The sequence below is a fragment of the Dryobates pubescens genome, chromosome 22 (assembly GCF_014839835.1).
Source record: "Dryobates pubescens isolate bDryPub1 chromosome 22, bDryPub1.pri, whole genome shotgun sequence".
In the NCBI taxonomy this organism is placed as follows: Eukaryota; Metazoa; Chordata; class Aves; order Piciformes; family Picidae; genus Dryobates; species Dryobates pubescens.
The window spans coordinates 1585001-1597827 of NC_071633.1; the positions used below are offsets into that span (position 1 = coordinate 1585001).

Below are 12827 nucleotides of genomic sequence, written 5' to 3' on the forward strand. Positions count from 1 at the left end.
TGGGGCTGCTCTTCTGCAGGCTCCCAGCCCCAGGGCTCTCAGCCTCTGCTCCTCACAGCCATGTTCCAGTCCCTTCATCATCCTCACAGCCTCCCTTGGACACTCTCTAGTGTTTCCCTGTCCCTCTTGAACTGGGGAGGCCAGAGCTGGGCCCAGGACTCCAGAGGTGTATTCTGACCAGGGCAGAGCAGAGGTGCAGGAGAACCTCCCTTGCCCTGCTGCCCACACTCTTCCTCCTGCACCCCAGGTCCCCCTTGGCCTTCTTGTCCCCAGGAGCACACTGCTGGCCCCTGGGGAGCTGTTGTCCCCCAGCACCCCCAGCTCCTGCTCCTCAGAGCTGCTCCCCAGCAGGTTCCCCTCCCCTGCCCTGCTGCAGGAGGCTGTTCCTGCCCAGGAGCAGGACCCCACACTCTCCCTTGCTGAACTGAATGAGCACCCACCCTGCACCCCAGGGCTGCCCTCACCTGCACAGGAAGGCTCCAGGGACCCAGGGTCAGGAGGGGAGATGGCACAGTGCTGCAGCACCAACTGCAGAGTCTCCAGCGTCTCCTGCATGGCCGACGGTGCAGGGCCAGTGCTGCCTAGGAGGAGCAGTGGGTGGCAGGTCTCAGAACCCCAAAACCAGCCCTATGGGGGGGTTCTGGGGTGCCCCCCCCCAAAAAAACAACAACAAAAGGAAGTTGGAGGAGCAGCATCTACCTGGGGGGGCGAGTTCTGGGGTCACATCTTGCTGGTTGCACTCCGGCTGTGGAAGGAAGGGGCTGGAGCCTCACTGCTGGGCACGGGGGGCACTTAGCCTCCCCCTGCCCTGCCTCCCAGCTGGGTGCTGGGCTCCAGCTCAGGAGCACCCCAAAGGACATGGGGCTGCTGTTTCTAAGCAGCAGGAGCAGGACCCCTCCCCCCCACCCTGGCCCCTCCAGCCCACCCTGCCTGTCACCTGTGTGTGCTGGTCCGCCGCAGGGGCAGGGCTGGCAGAGCCTCCCTCCTCGCCGTGCCCTCGGGCAGCTGGAAGGAGAGCAGCGTCAGCAGGGCCCCCTGGGACCTCACACCCACCCCCAGCACAGCCCCCCCGGGGCCAGGCTCACCTGAGGAGATGGTGAAGACCTTGTGTGGGTCGTCCCCGCACTTGGAGCGGTCCTCCAGCAGCTGGAAGAGGCGGGTGCTCCGCAGGGCGCAGCGGAAGTTGGTCTTCCACTTGGCAGGGTCCTCAGAGCACCCCTCATAATGCCCACTCACCACTGCCCAGGCCTGGGGGGGCAGGGGGGCAAGCTTGGGTCCCTGGCTGCATGAGCACGGCATGCCCTGGGCTGGTCTGCACTTCCCTTCCCTCTCCAGGTCACACAACCCAGACAGCCTGAGGAGCTCGAAGCTGCTGCGGCTCCTTCCCCCTTGTCCCACTCACTGAGAGCATCTGCAGCCTGCTGCTGGGGTCCCCCCCAGCCACCCACCCTCAGCTCCTCAGCCTGCTGCTGGGGTCCCCCCCAGCCACCCACCCTCAGCTCCTCAGCTTGGTGCTGGGGTCCCCCCCAGCCACCCACCCTCAGCTCCTCAGCCTGCTGCTGGGGTCCCCCCCAGCCACCCACCCTCAGCTCCTCAGCTTGGTGCTGGGGTCCCCCCCAGCCACCCACCCTCAGCTCCTCAGCCTGCTGCTGGGGTCCCCCCCAGCCACCCTGAGCTCCTCAGCCTGCTGCTGGGGTCCCCCCCCAGCCACCCACCCTCAGCTCCTCAGCCTGCTGCTGGGGTCCCCCCCAGCCACCCTGAGCTCCTCAGCCTGCTGCTGGGGTCCCTCCCATCTCACCCACCCTCAGCTCCTCAGCCTGCTGCTGGGGTCCCCCCCATCCCAGCCACCCACCCTGAGCTCCTCAGCCTGCTGCTGGGGTCCCCCCCATCCCAGCCACCCACCCTCAGCTCCTCAGCCTGCTGCTGGGGTCCCCCCCATCCCAGCCACCCACCCTCAGCTCCTCAGCCTGCTGTTGGGGTCCTCCCCAGCCACCCATCCTGAGCTCCTCAGCCTGCTGCTGGGGTCCCCCCCAGCCACCCACCCTCAGCTCCTCAGCCTGCTGCTGGGGTCCCCCCCGACCACCCACCCTGAGCTCCTCAGCCTGCTGCTGGGGTCCCCCCCAGCCACCCACCCTCAGCTCCTCAGCCTGCTGCTGGGGTCCCCCCCAGCCACCCACCCTCAGCTCCTCAGCTTGGTGCTGGGGTCCCCCCCAGCCACCCACCCTCAGCTCCTCAGCCTGCTGCTGGGGTCCCCCCCAGCCACCCTGAGCTCCTCAGCCTGCTGCTGGGGTCCCCCCCAGCCACCCACCCTCAGCTCCTCAGCTTGGTGCTGGGGTCCCCCCCAGCCACCCACCCTCAGCTCCTCAGCCTGCTGCTGGGGTCCCCCCCAGCCACCCACCCTCAGCTCCTCAGCTTGGTGCTGGGGTCCCCCCCAGCCACCCACCCTCAGCTCCTCAGCCTGCTGCTGGGGTCCCCCCCAGCCACCCTGAGCTCCTCAGCCTGCTGCTGGGGTCCCTCCCATCTCACCCACCCTCAGCTCCTTAGCCTGCTGCTGGGGTCCCCCCCAGCCACCCACCCTGAGCTCCTCAGCCTGCTGCTGGGGTCCCCCCCATCCCAGCCACCCACCCTCAGCTCCTCAGCCTGCTGTTGGGGTCCTCCCCAGCCACCCATCCTGAGCTCCTCAGCCTGCTGCTGGGGTCCCCCCCAGCCACCCACCCTGAGCTCCTCAGCCTGCTGCTGGGGTCCCCCCCGACCACCCACCCTCAGCTCCTCAGCCTGCTGCTGGGGTCCCCCCCAGCCACCCACCCTCAGCTCCTCAGCCTGCTGCTGGGGTCCCCCCCAGCCACCCACCCTCAGCTCCTCAGCCTGCTGCTGGGGTCCCCCCCAGCCACCCACCCTCAGCTCCTCAGCCTGCTGCTGGGGTCCCCCCCAGCCACCCACCCTCAGCTCCTCAGCTTGGTGCTGGGGTCCCCCCCAGCCACCCACCCTCAGCTCCTCAGCCTGCTGCTGGGGTCCCCCCCAGCCACCCACCCTCAGCTCCTCAGCTTGGTGGTGGGGTCCCCCCCAGCCACCCACCCTCAGCTCCTCAGCCTGCTGCTGGGGTCCCCCCCATCCCAGCCACCCACCCTGAGCTCCTCAGCCTGCTGCTGGGGTCCCCCCCATCCCAGCCACCCACCCTGAGCTCCTCAGCCTGCTGCTGGGGTCCCCCCCATCCCAGCCACCCACCCTCAGCTCCTCAGCCTGCTGCTGGGGTCCCCCCCATCCCAGCCACCCACCCTCAGCTCCTCAGCCTGCTGTTGGGGTCCTCCCCAGCCACCCATCCTGAGCTCCTCAGCCTGCTGCTGGGGTCCCCCCCAGCCACCCACCCAGAGCTCCTCAGCCTGCTGCAGGGGTCCCCCCCGACCACCCACCCTCAGCTCCTCAGCCTGCTGCTGGGGTCCCCCCCAGCCACCCACCCTCAGCTCCTCAGCCTGCTGCTGGGGTCCCCCCCGACCACCCACCCTCAGCTCCTCAGCCTGCTGCTGGGGTCCCCCCCAGCCACCCACCCTCAGCTCCTCAGCCTGCTGCTGGGGTCCCCCCCAGCCACCCACCCTGAGCTCCTCAGCTTGGTGCTGGGGTCCCCCCCAGCCACCCACCCTGAGCTCCTCAGCCTGCTGCTGGGGTCCCCCCCAGCCACCCACCCTGAGCTCCTCAGCCTGCTGCTGGGGTCCCCCCCGACCACCCACCCTCAGCTCCTCAGCCTGCTGCTGGGGTCCCCCCCCAGCCACCCACCCTCAGCTCCTCAGCCTGCTGCTGGGGTCCCCCCCGACCACCCACCCTCAGCTCCTCAGCCTGCTGCTGGGGTCCCCCCCAGCCACCCACCCTCAGCTCCTCAGCCTGCTGCTGGGGTCCCCCCCAGCCACCCACCCTGAGCTCCTCAGCCTGCTGCTGGGGTCCCCCCCATCCCAGCCACCCACCCTCAGCTCCTCAGCCTGCTGTTGGGGTCCTCCCCAGCCACCCATCCTGAGCTCCTCAGCCTGCTGCTGGGGTCCCCCCCCAGCCACCCACCCTGAGCTCCTCAGCCTGCTGCTGGGGTCCCCCCCGACCACCCACCCTCAGCTCCTCAGCCTGCTGCTGGGGTCCCCCCCAGCCACCCACCCTCAGCTCCTCAGCCTGCTGCTGGGGTCCCCCCCAGCCACCCACCCTGAGCTCCTCAGCCTGCTGCTGGGGTCCCCCCCGACCACCCACCCTCAGCTCCTCAGCCTGCTGCTGGGGTCCCCCCCAGCCACCCACCCTGAGCTCCTCAGCCTGCTGCTGGGGTCCCCCCCAGCCACCCACCCTCAGCTCCTCAGCCTGCTGCTGGGGTCCCCCCCAGCCACCCACCCTGAGCTCCTCAGCCTGCTGCTGGGGTCCCCCCCCACCACCCACCCTCAGCTCCTCAGCCTGCTGCTGGGGTCCCCCCCAGCCACCCACCCTCAGCTCCTCAGCCTGCTGCTGGGGTCCCCCCCAGCCACCCACCCTGAGCTCCTCAGCCTGCTGCTGGGGTCCCCCCCAGCCACCCACCCTCAGCTCCTCAGCCTGCTGCTGGGGTCAGCCCCATCCCACCCACCCTGGTGGCCTCAAGGGTGCCACCGGTGTCCCTCCTCCCCACGCCACCCTCCTTGGCCGCTGCTCCCCCACCTCCCCGCCCACACTGAAGACCTCCATCCCAGCCTGGCCACCCCCCGCCCCAGCCCACCTTGAAGACCTCCACGTCGCTGCTGGTGACATCCTTCCTGGCGTTGTGCTTCCAGGGCACACGGAAGCAGCAGCGGCTGCGGTCCGTCCAGCACAGCCCTGGGTATTTCCCACTCTCGACGGCAGCCAACAGCCAGGGCCCGAAGCGCAGCTTCTGGGCTTCCCTGCGGGCGCAGGGCCACCGTTGGCACCGGCGGGGGTCACCCGGGCCCGCCGGGGACGGTGACCCTGGTTGGGGGCGGGGGGGGGCGCCGCGGGGGCGCCGCTTACCCCTCGCTCGACGGCGCGGCCATGGTGCGGTGGTGCTGCCGCTGGCACCCTCCGTTCCCAGCACCTTTATCCGGCGGCGCCGGCCTTCCTGGAAAGCACGTGACCCCCCGAAAGTGAAAGTGTCCCCCGGCCCCGCCCGCGCCGGGGGTGCTGCCTGCCGCCCCTGCCCGCGCCGGGGGTGCTGCCTGCAGCCCCTGCCCGCGCCGGGGGTGCTGCCTGCCGCCCCTGCCTGCCCCTGCCCGCGCCGGGGGTGCTGCCTGCCGCCCCTGCCCGCGCCGGGGGTGCTGCCTGCAGCCCCTGCCTGCCCCTGCCCGCGCCGGGGGTGCAGCCTGCCGCCCCTGCCCGCCCCTGCCCGCGCCGGGGGTGCAGCCTGCCGCCCCTGCCTGCCCCTGCCCGCGCCGGGGCTGCTGCCTGCCGCCCCTGCCTGCCCCTGCCCGCGCCGGGGGTGCTGCCTGCAGCCCCTGCCCGCCCCTGCCCGCGCCGGGGGTGCTGCCTGCCGCCCCTGCCTGCCCCTGCCCGCGCCGGGGGTGCTGCCTGCCGCCCCTGCCCGCGCCGGGGGTGCTGCCTGCCGCCCCTGCCTGCCCCTGCCCGCCCCTGCCCGCGCCGGGGGTGCTGCCTGCCGCCCCTGCCCGCGCCGGGGGTGCTGCCTGCCGCCCCTGCCTGCCCCTGCCCGCCCCTGCCCGCGCCGGGGGTGCTGCCTGCAGCCCCTGCCCGCGCCGGGGGTGCTGCCTGCAGCCCCTGCCCGCCCCTGCCCGCGCCGGGGGTGCTGCCTGCAGCCCCTGCCCGCGCCGGGGGTGCTGCCTGCCGCCCCTGCCCGCCCCTGCCCGCGCCGGGGGTGCTGCCTGCCGCTCCTGCCCGCCCCTGCCCGCGCCGGGGGTGCTGCCTGCAGCCCCTGCCCGCCCCTGCCCGCGCCGGGGGTGCTGCCTGCAGCCCCTGCCCGCGCCGGGGGTGCTGCCTGCAGCCCCTGCCCGCCCCTGCCGGGGCTGCCGTGCCCCCGAGCCTGCTGCCAGCCTCTGCGGGATGCTGGCTGAGGGGGGTCCTGTGCCACCCCCTCCCCACATTAACAGCAATTGATTGAACTAATCCCCAGTGTGTCCTGGTGCCGAGGGGACAGCGGCAGGAGCAGACCCTTGAGCTAGGGGACCAAAACCCTGCCCCCCCTCTGCTGGGGCTGCTGCCCGTGGGGTGTCATGGCCCCAGGGGTGCAGGGTGGCTGCAGGGCAGCTGTGACCCCAGGGGTGCAGGGTGGCTGCAGGGCAGCTGTGACCCCAGGGGTGCAGGGTGGCTGCAGGGCTGCTGTGACCCCAGGGGTGCAGGGTGGCTGCAGGGCTGCTGTGACCCCAGGGGTGCAGGGTGGCTGCAGGGCAGCTGTGACCCCAGGGGTGCAGGGTGGCTGCAGGGCAGCTGTGACCCCAGGGGTGCAGGGTGGCTGCAGGGCAGCTGTGGCCCCACAAGTGCAGGGTGGCTGCAGGGCTGCTGTGACCCCAGGGGTGCAGGGTGGCTGCAGGGCTGCTGTGACCCCAGGGGTGCAGGGTGGCTGCAGGGCAGCTGTGACCCCACAAGTGCAGGGTGGCTGCAGGGCAGCTGTGGCCCCAGAGGTGCAGGGTGGCTGCAGGGCAGCTGTGACCCCAGGGGTGCAGGGTGGCTGCAGGGCAGCTGTGACCCCAGGGGTGCAGGGTGGCTGCAGGGCTGCTGTGACCCCAGGGGTGCAGGGTGGCTGCAGGGCTGCTGTGACCCCAGGGGTGCAGGGTGGCTGCAGGGCTGCTGTGACCCCAGGGGTGCAGGGTGGCTGCAGGGCAGCTGTGACCCCAGGGGTGCAGGGTGGCTGCAGGGCTGCTGTGACCCCAGGGGTGCAGGGTGGCTGCAGGGCTGCTGTGACCCCAGGGGTGCAGGGTGGCTGCACCCCAAGATTGAAGAGCTCTGTCTGGCAGAGGGCAGAGGGCAGTGGGGACAGCCCAGGAGTCAGCTGCCCCCAGGGCTTTCCAGGGTGCTATGCTGGCACAGCCCTGGCAGGAAGGGCTGGAAAGTCCCTGCCCTGCTGGTGACTTCAGTCCCTGCCCCTTCCAGCCCCTGCTAGCAGGCCATGGGTGTGCTCCAGAGACAAAAGCAAATGCCAGCAGGGCAGCAGGGGCTGCCCACGCTCCCTGCTCCCAGGAGCTGCCCTTCCTGGCACTCCCTTTTCCTGTAAGTGCCTGGGGCTGGAATGGGCTTGGCCCTGGTGCTGCCATGGGCAGGTTCCTGGTGCTGCCATGGGCAGGTTCCTGGTGCTGCCATGGGCAGGTTCCTGGTGCTGCCATGGGCTGGGCTCTGGTGCTGCCATGGGCAGGTTCCTGGTGCTGCCAGGGGCTGGTTCCTGGTGCTGCCATGGGCTGGGCCCTGGTGCTGCCATGGGCAGGTTCCTGGTGCTGCCATGGGCTGGGCCCTGGTGCTGCCATGGGCTGGGCTCTGGTGCTGCCATGGGCAGGTTCCTGGTGCTGCCATGGGCTGGGCCCTGGTGCTGCCATGTGCTGGGCCCTGGTGCTGCCATGGGCAGGTTCCTGGTGCTGCCATGGGCAGGTTCCTGGTGCTGCCATGGGCAGGTTCCTGGTGCTGCTGGGCTCTGGTGCCCAGGGGAAGGAGGTTCAGCCCTCCATGGCCTTGGCTGGAGGGGGGCTGGGAGCTGCTGGGCTCTGTGCCTCGATGGGAGCTGGGCACAGCCTGGCAGGGCCTCAGGAGCATCTCCAGCTTGGGGGCACCACAGCTTTATGCCTAAAAGAGAAGGGGGGGACCCCAAAACCCAGGAGGCAGATCCCAGGCAGGGCTGTGCCTGAGCCCCAGCTCTGTGCCCTGGGCAGGAGCCACCCTTGCTGGATGGAGCCTGGGGGTACTCCTGGGCTGTGCCAGGAGGGAGCAGGCAGAGGGGGAGCAGGGTGGCAGTGGCTGGAACATGGTGGCAGCACAGCCTCCCCCCCCAGCAGCCCAGGAAGGGGAAGTGCTGCCCAGCCAGGGCCACAGCTGGCTTCCCAGAACAGGGCCTGCACACAGCTGCCCAGCAGTCAGCCTGTGCCATGGGGCACAAGGGTGGGGGGGCAGGGAGGGCACTGAGTGAAGCACTGGAGCTGGGGCAGGGCACCTAGGGCACAACTGAGGTGGGGCAGGGCACCTAGGGCACAGCTGAGCTGGGGCAGGGCACCTAGGGCACAACTGAGCTGGAGCAGGGCACCTAGGGCACAGCTGAGGTGGAGCAGGGCACCTAGGGCACAGCTGAGCTGGGACAGGGCACCTAGGGCACAGCTGAGGTGGGGCAGGGCACCTAGGGCACAACTGAGCTGGCACAGGGCACCTAGGGCACAACTGAGCTGGGGCAGGGCACCTAGGGCACAGCTGAGCTGGGGCAGGGCACCTAGGGCACAACTGAGCTGGGACAGGGCACCTAGGGCACAACTGAGCTGGGGCAGGGCACCTAGGGCACAGCTGAGCTGGGGCAGGGCACCTAGGGCACAACTGAGCTGGGGCAGGGCACCTAGGGCACAGCTGAGCTGGGACAGGGCACCTAGGGCACAGCTGAGCTGGGGCAGGGCACCTAGGGCACAGCTGAGCTGGGGCAGGGCACCTAGGGCACAGCTGAGCTGGGGCAGGGCACCTAGGGCACAACTGAGCTGGGGCAGGGCACCTAGGGCACAACTGAGCTGGGACAGGGCACCTAGGGCACAGCTGAGCTGGGGCAGGGCACCTAGGGCACAACTGGAGCTGGGGCAGGGCACCTAGGGCACAACTGGAGCTGGGGCAGGGCACCTAGGGCACAACTGAGCTGGGACAGGGCACCTCGGGCACAACTGAGCTGGGGCAGGGCACCTCGGGCACAACTGAGCTGGGGCAGGGCACCTAGGGCACAACTGAGCTGGGGCAGGGCACCTAGGGCACAACTAGAGCTGGGACAGGGCACCTCGGGCACAACTGAGCTGGGACAGGGCACCTAGGGCACAGCTGAGCTGGGTCAGGGCACCTAGGGCACAGCTGAGGTGGGGCAGGGCACCTAGGGCACAACTGGAGCTGGGACAGGGCACCTAGGGCACAACTGAGCTGGGGCAGGGCACCTAGGGCACAGCTGAGCTGGGACAGGGCACCTAGGGCACAACTGGAGCTGGGACAGGGCACCTAGGGCACAACTGAGCTGGGGCAGGGCACCTAGGGCACAACTGAGCTGGGGCAGGGCACCTAGGGCACAACTGGAGCTGGGACAGGGCACCTAGGGCACAGCTGAGCTGGGGCAGGGCACCTAGGGCACAACTGAGCTGGGGCAGGGCACCTAGGGCACAGCTGAGCTGGGACAGGGCACCTAGGGCACAACTGGAGCTGGGACAGGGCACCTAGGGCACAACTGAGCTGGGGCAGGGCACCTAGGGCAGCACTGGAGCTGGGGCAGGGCACCTAGGGCACAACTGAGCTGGGACAGGGCACCTAGGGCAGCACTGGAGCTGGGGCAGGGCACCTAGGGCACAACTGAGCTGGGACAGGGCACCTAGGGCACAACTGGAGCTGGGACAGGGCACCTAGGGCACAACTGAGCTGGGACAGGGCACCTAGGGCACAACTGGAGCTGGGACAGGGCACCTAGGGCAGCACTGGAGTTGGGACAGGGCACCTAGGGCACAACTGAGCTGGGGCAGGGCACCTAGGACACAACTGAGCTGGGACAGGGCACCTAGGGCAGCACTGGAGCTGGGGCAGGGCACCTAGGGCACAACTGATCTGGGGCAGGGCACCTAGGGCACAGCTGAGCTGGGACAGGGCACCTAGGGCACAACTGAGCTGGGACAGGGCACCTAGGGCACAACTGAGCTGGGGCAGGGCCTCTAGGGCACAACTGAGCTGGGGCAGGGCACCTAGGGCACAGCTGAGCTGGGGCAGGGCACCTAGGGCACAACTGAGCTGGGACAGGGCACCTAGGGCACAACTGAGCTGGGACAGGGCACCTAGGGCACAACTGAGCTGGGGCAGGGCACCTAGTGCACAACTGAGCTGGGACAGGGCACCTCGGGCACAACTGAGCTGGGGCAGGGCACCTAGGGCACAGCTGAGCTGGGTCAGGGCACCTAGGGCACAACTGAGCTGGGTCAGGGTACCTAGGGCACAACTGAGCTGGGGCAGGGCACCTAGGGCAGCACTGGAGCTGGGGCAGGGCACCTGTGCCCCTCACTGCTCTGCTGAGAGCCCAGCTGAGCTCTGTGGGGAGCAGGAAGCCATCCCCAAGCCCCCTGAGAGCAGCAGGAGGTTCTCAGATGTATTACCCGAGGAGGACTCTGGTGCTGACCATCGTGGCTGGCACACAGGACTGTGGCCTCCTTCCCCCTCCACTTCCTCCTTTCCAGGAAACTTCCCCTTTGAGAGGCCTGCAGCTGCCCCAGGGGAGGGTTAGGTTGGACCCTGACAGGGGTCCCCAAGCCTGGCCCAGGCTGCCCAGGGAGGTGGCTGATGCCCACCCCTGGAGGTGTTCCTGAGAGGCAGAGCTGTGGTGCTGAGGGCCAGGGTTTGGCAGCAGCCCTGGCAGAGCTGTGGTGCTGAGGGCCAGGGTTTGGCCCCAGCCCTGGCAGAGCTGTGGTGCTGAGGGCCACGGTTTGGCAGCAGCCCTGGCAGAGCTGTGGTGCTGAGGGCCAGGGTTTGGCAGCAGCCCTGGCAGAGCTGTGGTGCTGAGGGCCAGGGTTTGGCCCCAGCCCTGGCAGAGCTGTGGTGCTGAGGGCCAGGGTTTGGCCCCAGCCCTGGCAGAGCTGTGGTGCTGAGGGCCAGGGTTTGGCAGCAGCCCTGGCAGAGCTGTGGTGCTGAGGGCCAGGGTTTGGCAGCAGCCCTGGCAGAGCTGTGGTGCTGAGGGCCAGGGTTTGGCCCCAGCCCTGGCAGAGCTGTGGTGCTGAGGGCCAGGGTTTGGCCCCAGCCCTGGCAGAGCTGTGGTGCTGAGGGCCAGGGTTTGGCCCCAGCCCTGGCAGAGCTGTGGTGCTGAGGGCCAGGGTTTGGCCCCAGCCCTGGCAAAGCTGTGGTGCTGAGGGCCAGGGTTTGGCCCCAGCCCTGGCAAAGCTGTGGTGCTGAGGGCCAGGGTTTGGCAGCAGCCCTGGCAGAGCTGTGGTGCTGAGGGCCAGGGTTTGGCAGCAGCCCTGGCAGAGCTGTGGTGCTGAGGGCCAGGGTTTGGCAGCAGCCCTGGCAGAGCTGTGGTGCTGAGGGCCAGGGTTTGGCCCCAGCCCTGGCAGAGCTGTGGTGCTGAGGGCCAGGGTTTGGCAGCAGCCCTGGCAGAGCTGTGGTGCTGAGGGCCAGGGTTTGGCAGCAGCCCTGGCAGAGCTGTGGTGCTGATGGCCAGGGTTTGGCACCAGCCCTGGCAGAGCTGTGGTGCTGAGGGCCAGGGTTTGGCAGCAGCCCTGGCAGAGCTGTGGTGCTGAGGGCCAGGGTTTGGCAGCAGCCCTGGCAGAGCTGTGGTGCTGAGGGCCAGGGTTTGGCAGCAGCCCTGGCAGAGCTGTGGTGCTGAGGGCCAGGGTTTGGCCCCAGCCCTGGCAGAGCTGTGGTGCTGAGGGCCACGGTTTGGCAGCAGCCCTGGCAGAGCTGTGGTGCTGAGGGCCAGGGTTTGGCCCCAGCCCTGGCAGAGCTGTGGTGCTGAGGGCCAGGGTTTGGCCCCAGCCCTGGCAGAGCTGTGGTGCTGAGGGCCAGGGTTTGGCCCCAGCCCTGGCAGAGCTGTGGTGCTGAGGGCCAGGGTTTGGCCCCAGCCCTGGCAGAGCTGTGGTGCTGAGGGCCAGGGTTTGGCCCCAGCCCTGGCAGAGCTGAGAGGGCTTTGCCAGCTGTGAGTCTTGCAGGAACTTCTCCCTGCTGCTGCCCAGGAGCTTGGCTTCCCGGGACGTTGGCCTTGCTTAGCCAGGAAGTTTCCTCCTCCTCTCCTTAGGGCTCCCCTGCAGCCCTGCAGGCTGCTTCCTCTCACTGCCTCCCAGGGAACTCCTCCCTTGCCTCCTGGGGAATGGCTTTGTCGCTTCCTAGAGTCCTCTGCTGCTCTCTAGCAATCTCCTCTCTGCTTGGAGAACCTCAGCTTAGAGATCCTTTTATTAGAGCACCTCAGCGCAGAGGATCTGATTTTGGAGCACCTCACCTTAGAGCACCTCACCTTAGAGCACCTCACCTTAGAGCACCTCAGCTTAGAGCACCTCAGCTTAGAGGACCTCACCTTAGAGCACCTCAGCTTAGAGCACCTCAGCTTAGAGGACCTCATCTTTGTGGTCCTCATCTTAGAGGACCTCAGCTTAGAGGATCTCATCTTAAGAGGACCTCAGCTTAGAGGACCTTGCTTTAGAGGACCTCATCTTAAGAGGACCTCAGCTTAGATGACCTCATCTTAGAGGACCTCATCTTAGAGGACCTCATCTTAAGAGGACCTCAGCTTAGATGACCTCAGCTTAGATGACCTCATCTTAGAGGACCTCAGCTTAGAGGACCTCATCTTAAGAGGACCTCAGCTTAGATGACCTCATCTTAAGAGGACCTCAGCTTAGAGGGCCTCAGCTTAGATGACCTCATTTTAGAGGACCTCATCTTAGAGGACCTTGCCTTAGAGGACCTCATCTTAGATGACCTCATTTTAGAGGACCTCAGCTTAGAGGACCTCATCTTAAGAGGACCTCAGCTTAAGAGGACCTCAGCTTAGATGACCTCATCTTAGAGGACCTCAGCTTAGAGGACCTCATCTTAAGAGGACCTCATCTTAGAGGACCTTGCCTTAGAGGACCTCATCTTAAGAGGACCTCATCTTAGAGGACCTCGCCTTAGAGGACCTCAGATTAGATGACCTCATTTTAGAGGATCTCAGCTTAGAGGACCTCATCTTAAGAAGACCT

General features: G+C 68.4%; 1 protein-coding gene across 1 annotated transcript in view; it reads right to left on the minus strand.

Moving 5' to 3' along the window:
- The window catches only part of LOC128898368 (interferon regulatory factor 3-like), a 13067-nt gene extending 8011 nt beyond the window's left edge, over positions 1-5056 (minus strand). The window contains exons 1-3 of the mRNA XM_054172000.1: positions 4987-5056; positions 4718-4880; positions 1086-1248 (exon numbers count right to left, since the gene is read on the minus strand). Of these exons, the coding sequence (XP_054027975.1) occupies positions 1086-1248; positions 4718-4880; positions 4987-5009 (349 nt within the window). The 5' untranslated portion in view covers positions 5010-5056. The remainder of the gene's footprint in view (positions 1-1085; positions 1249-4717; positions 4881-4986) is intronic.
- Between the last annotated feature and the right edge of the window lie 7771 nt (positions 5057-12827).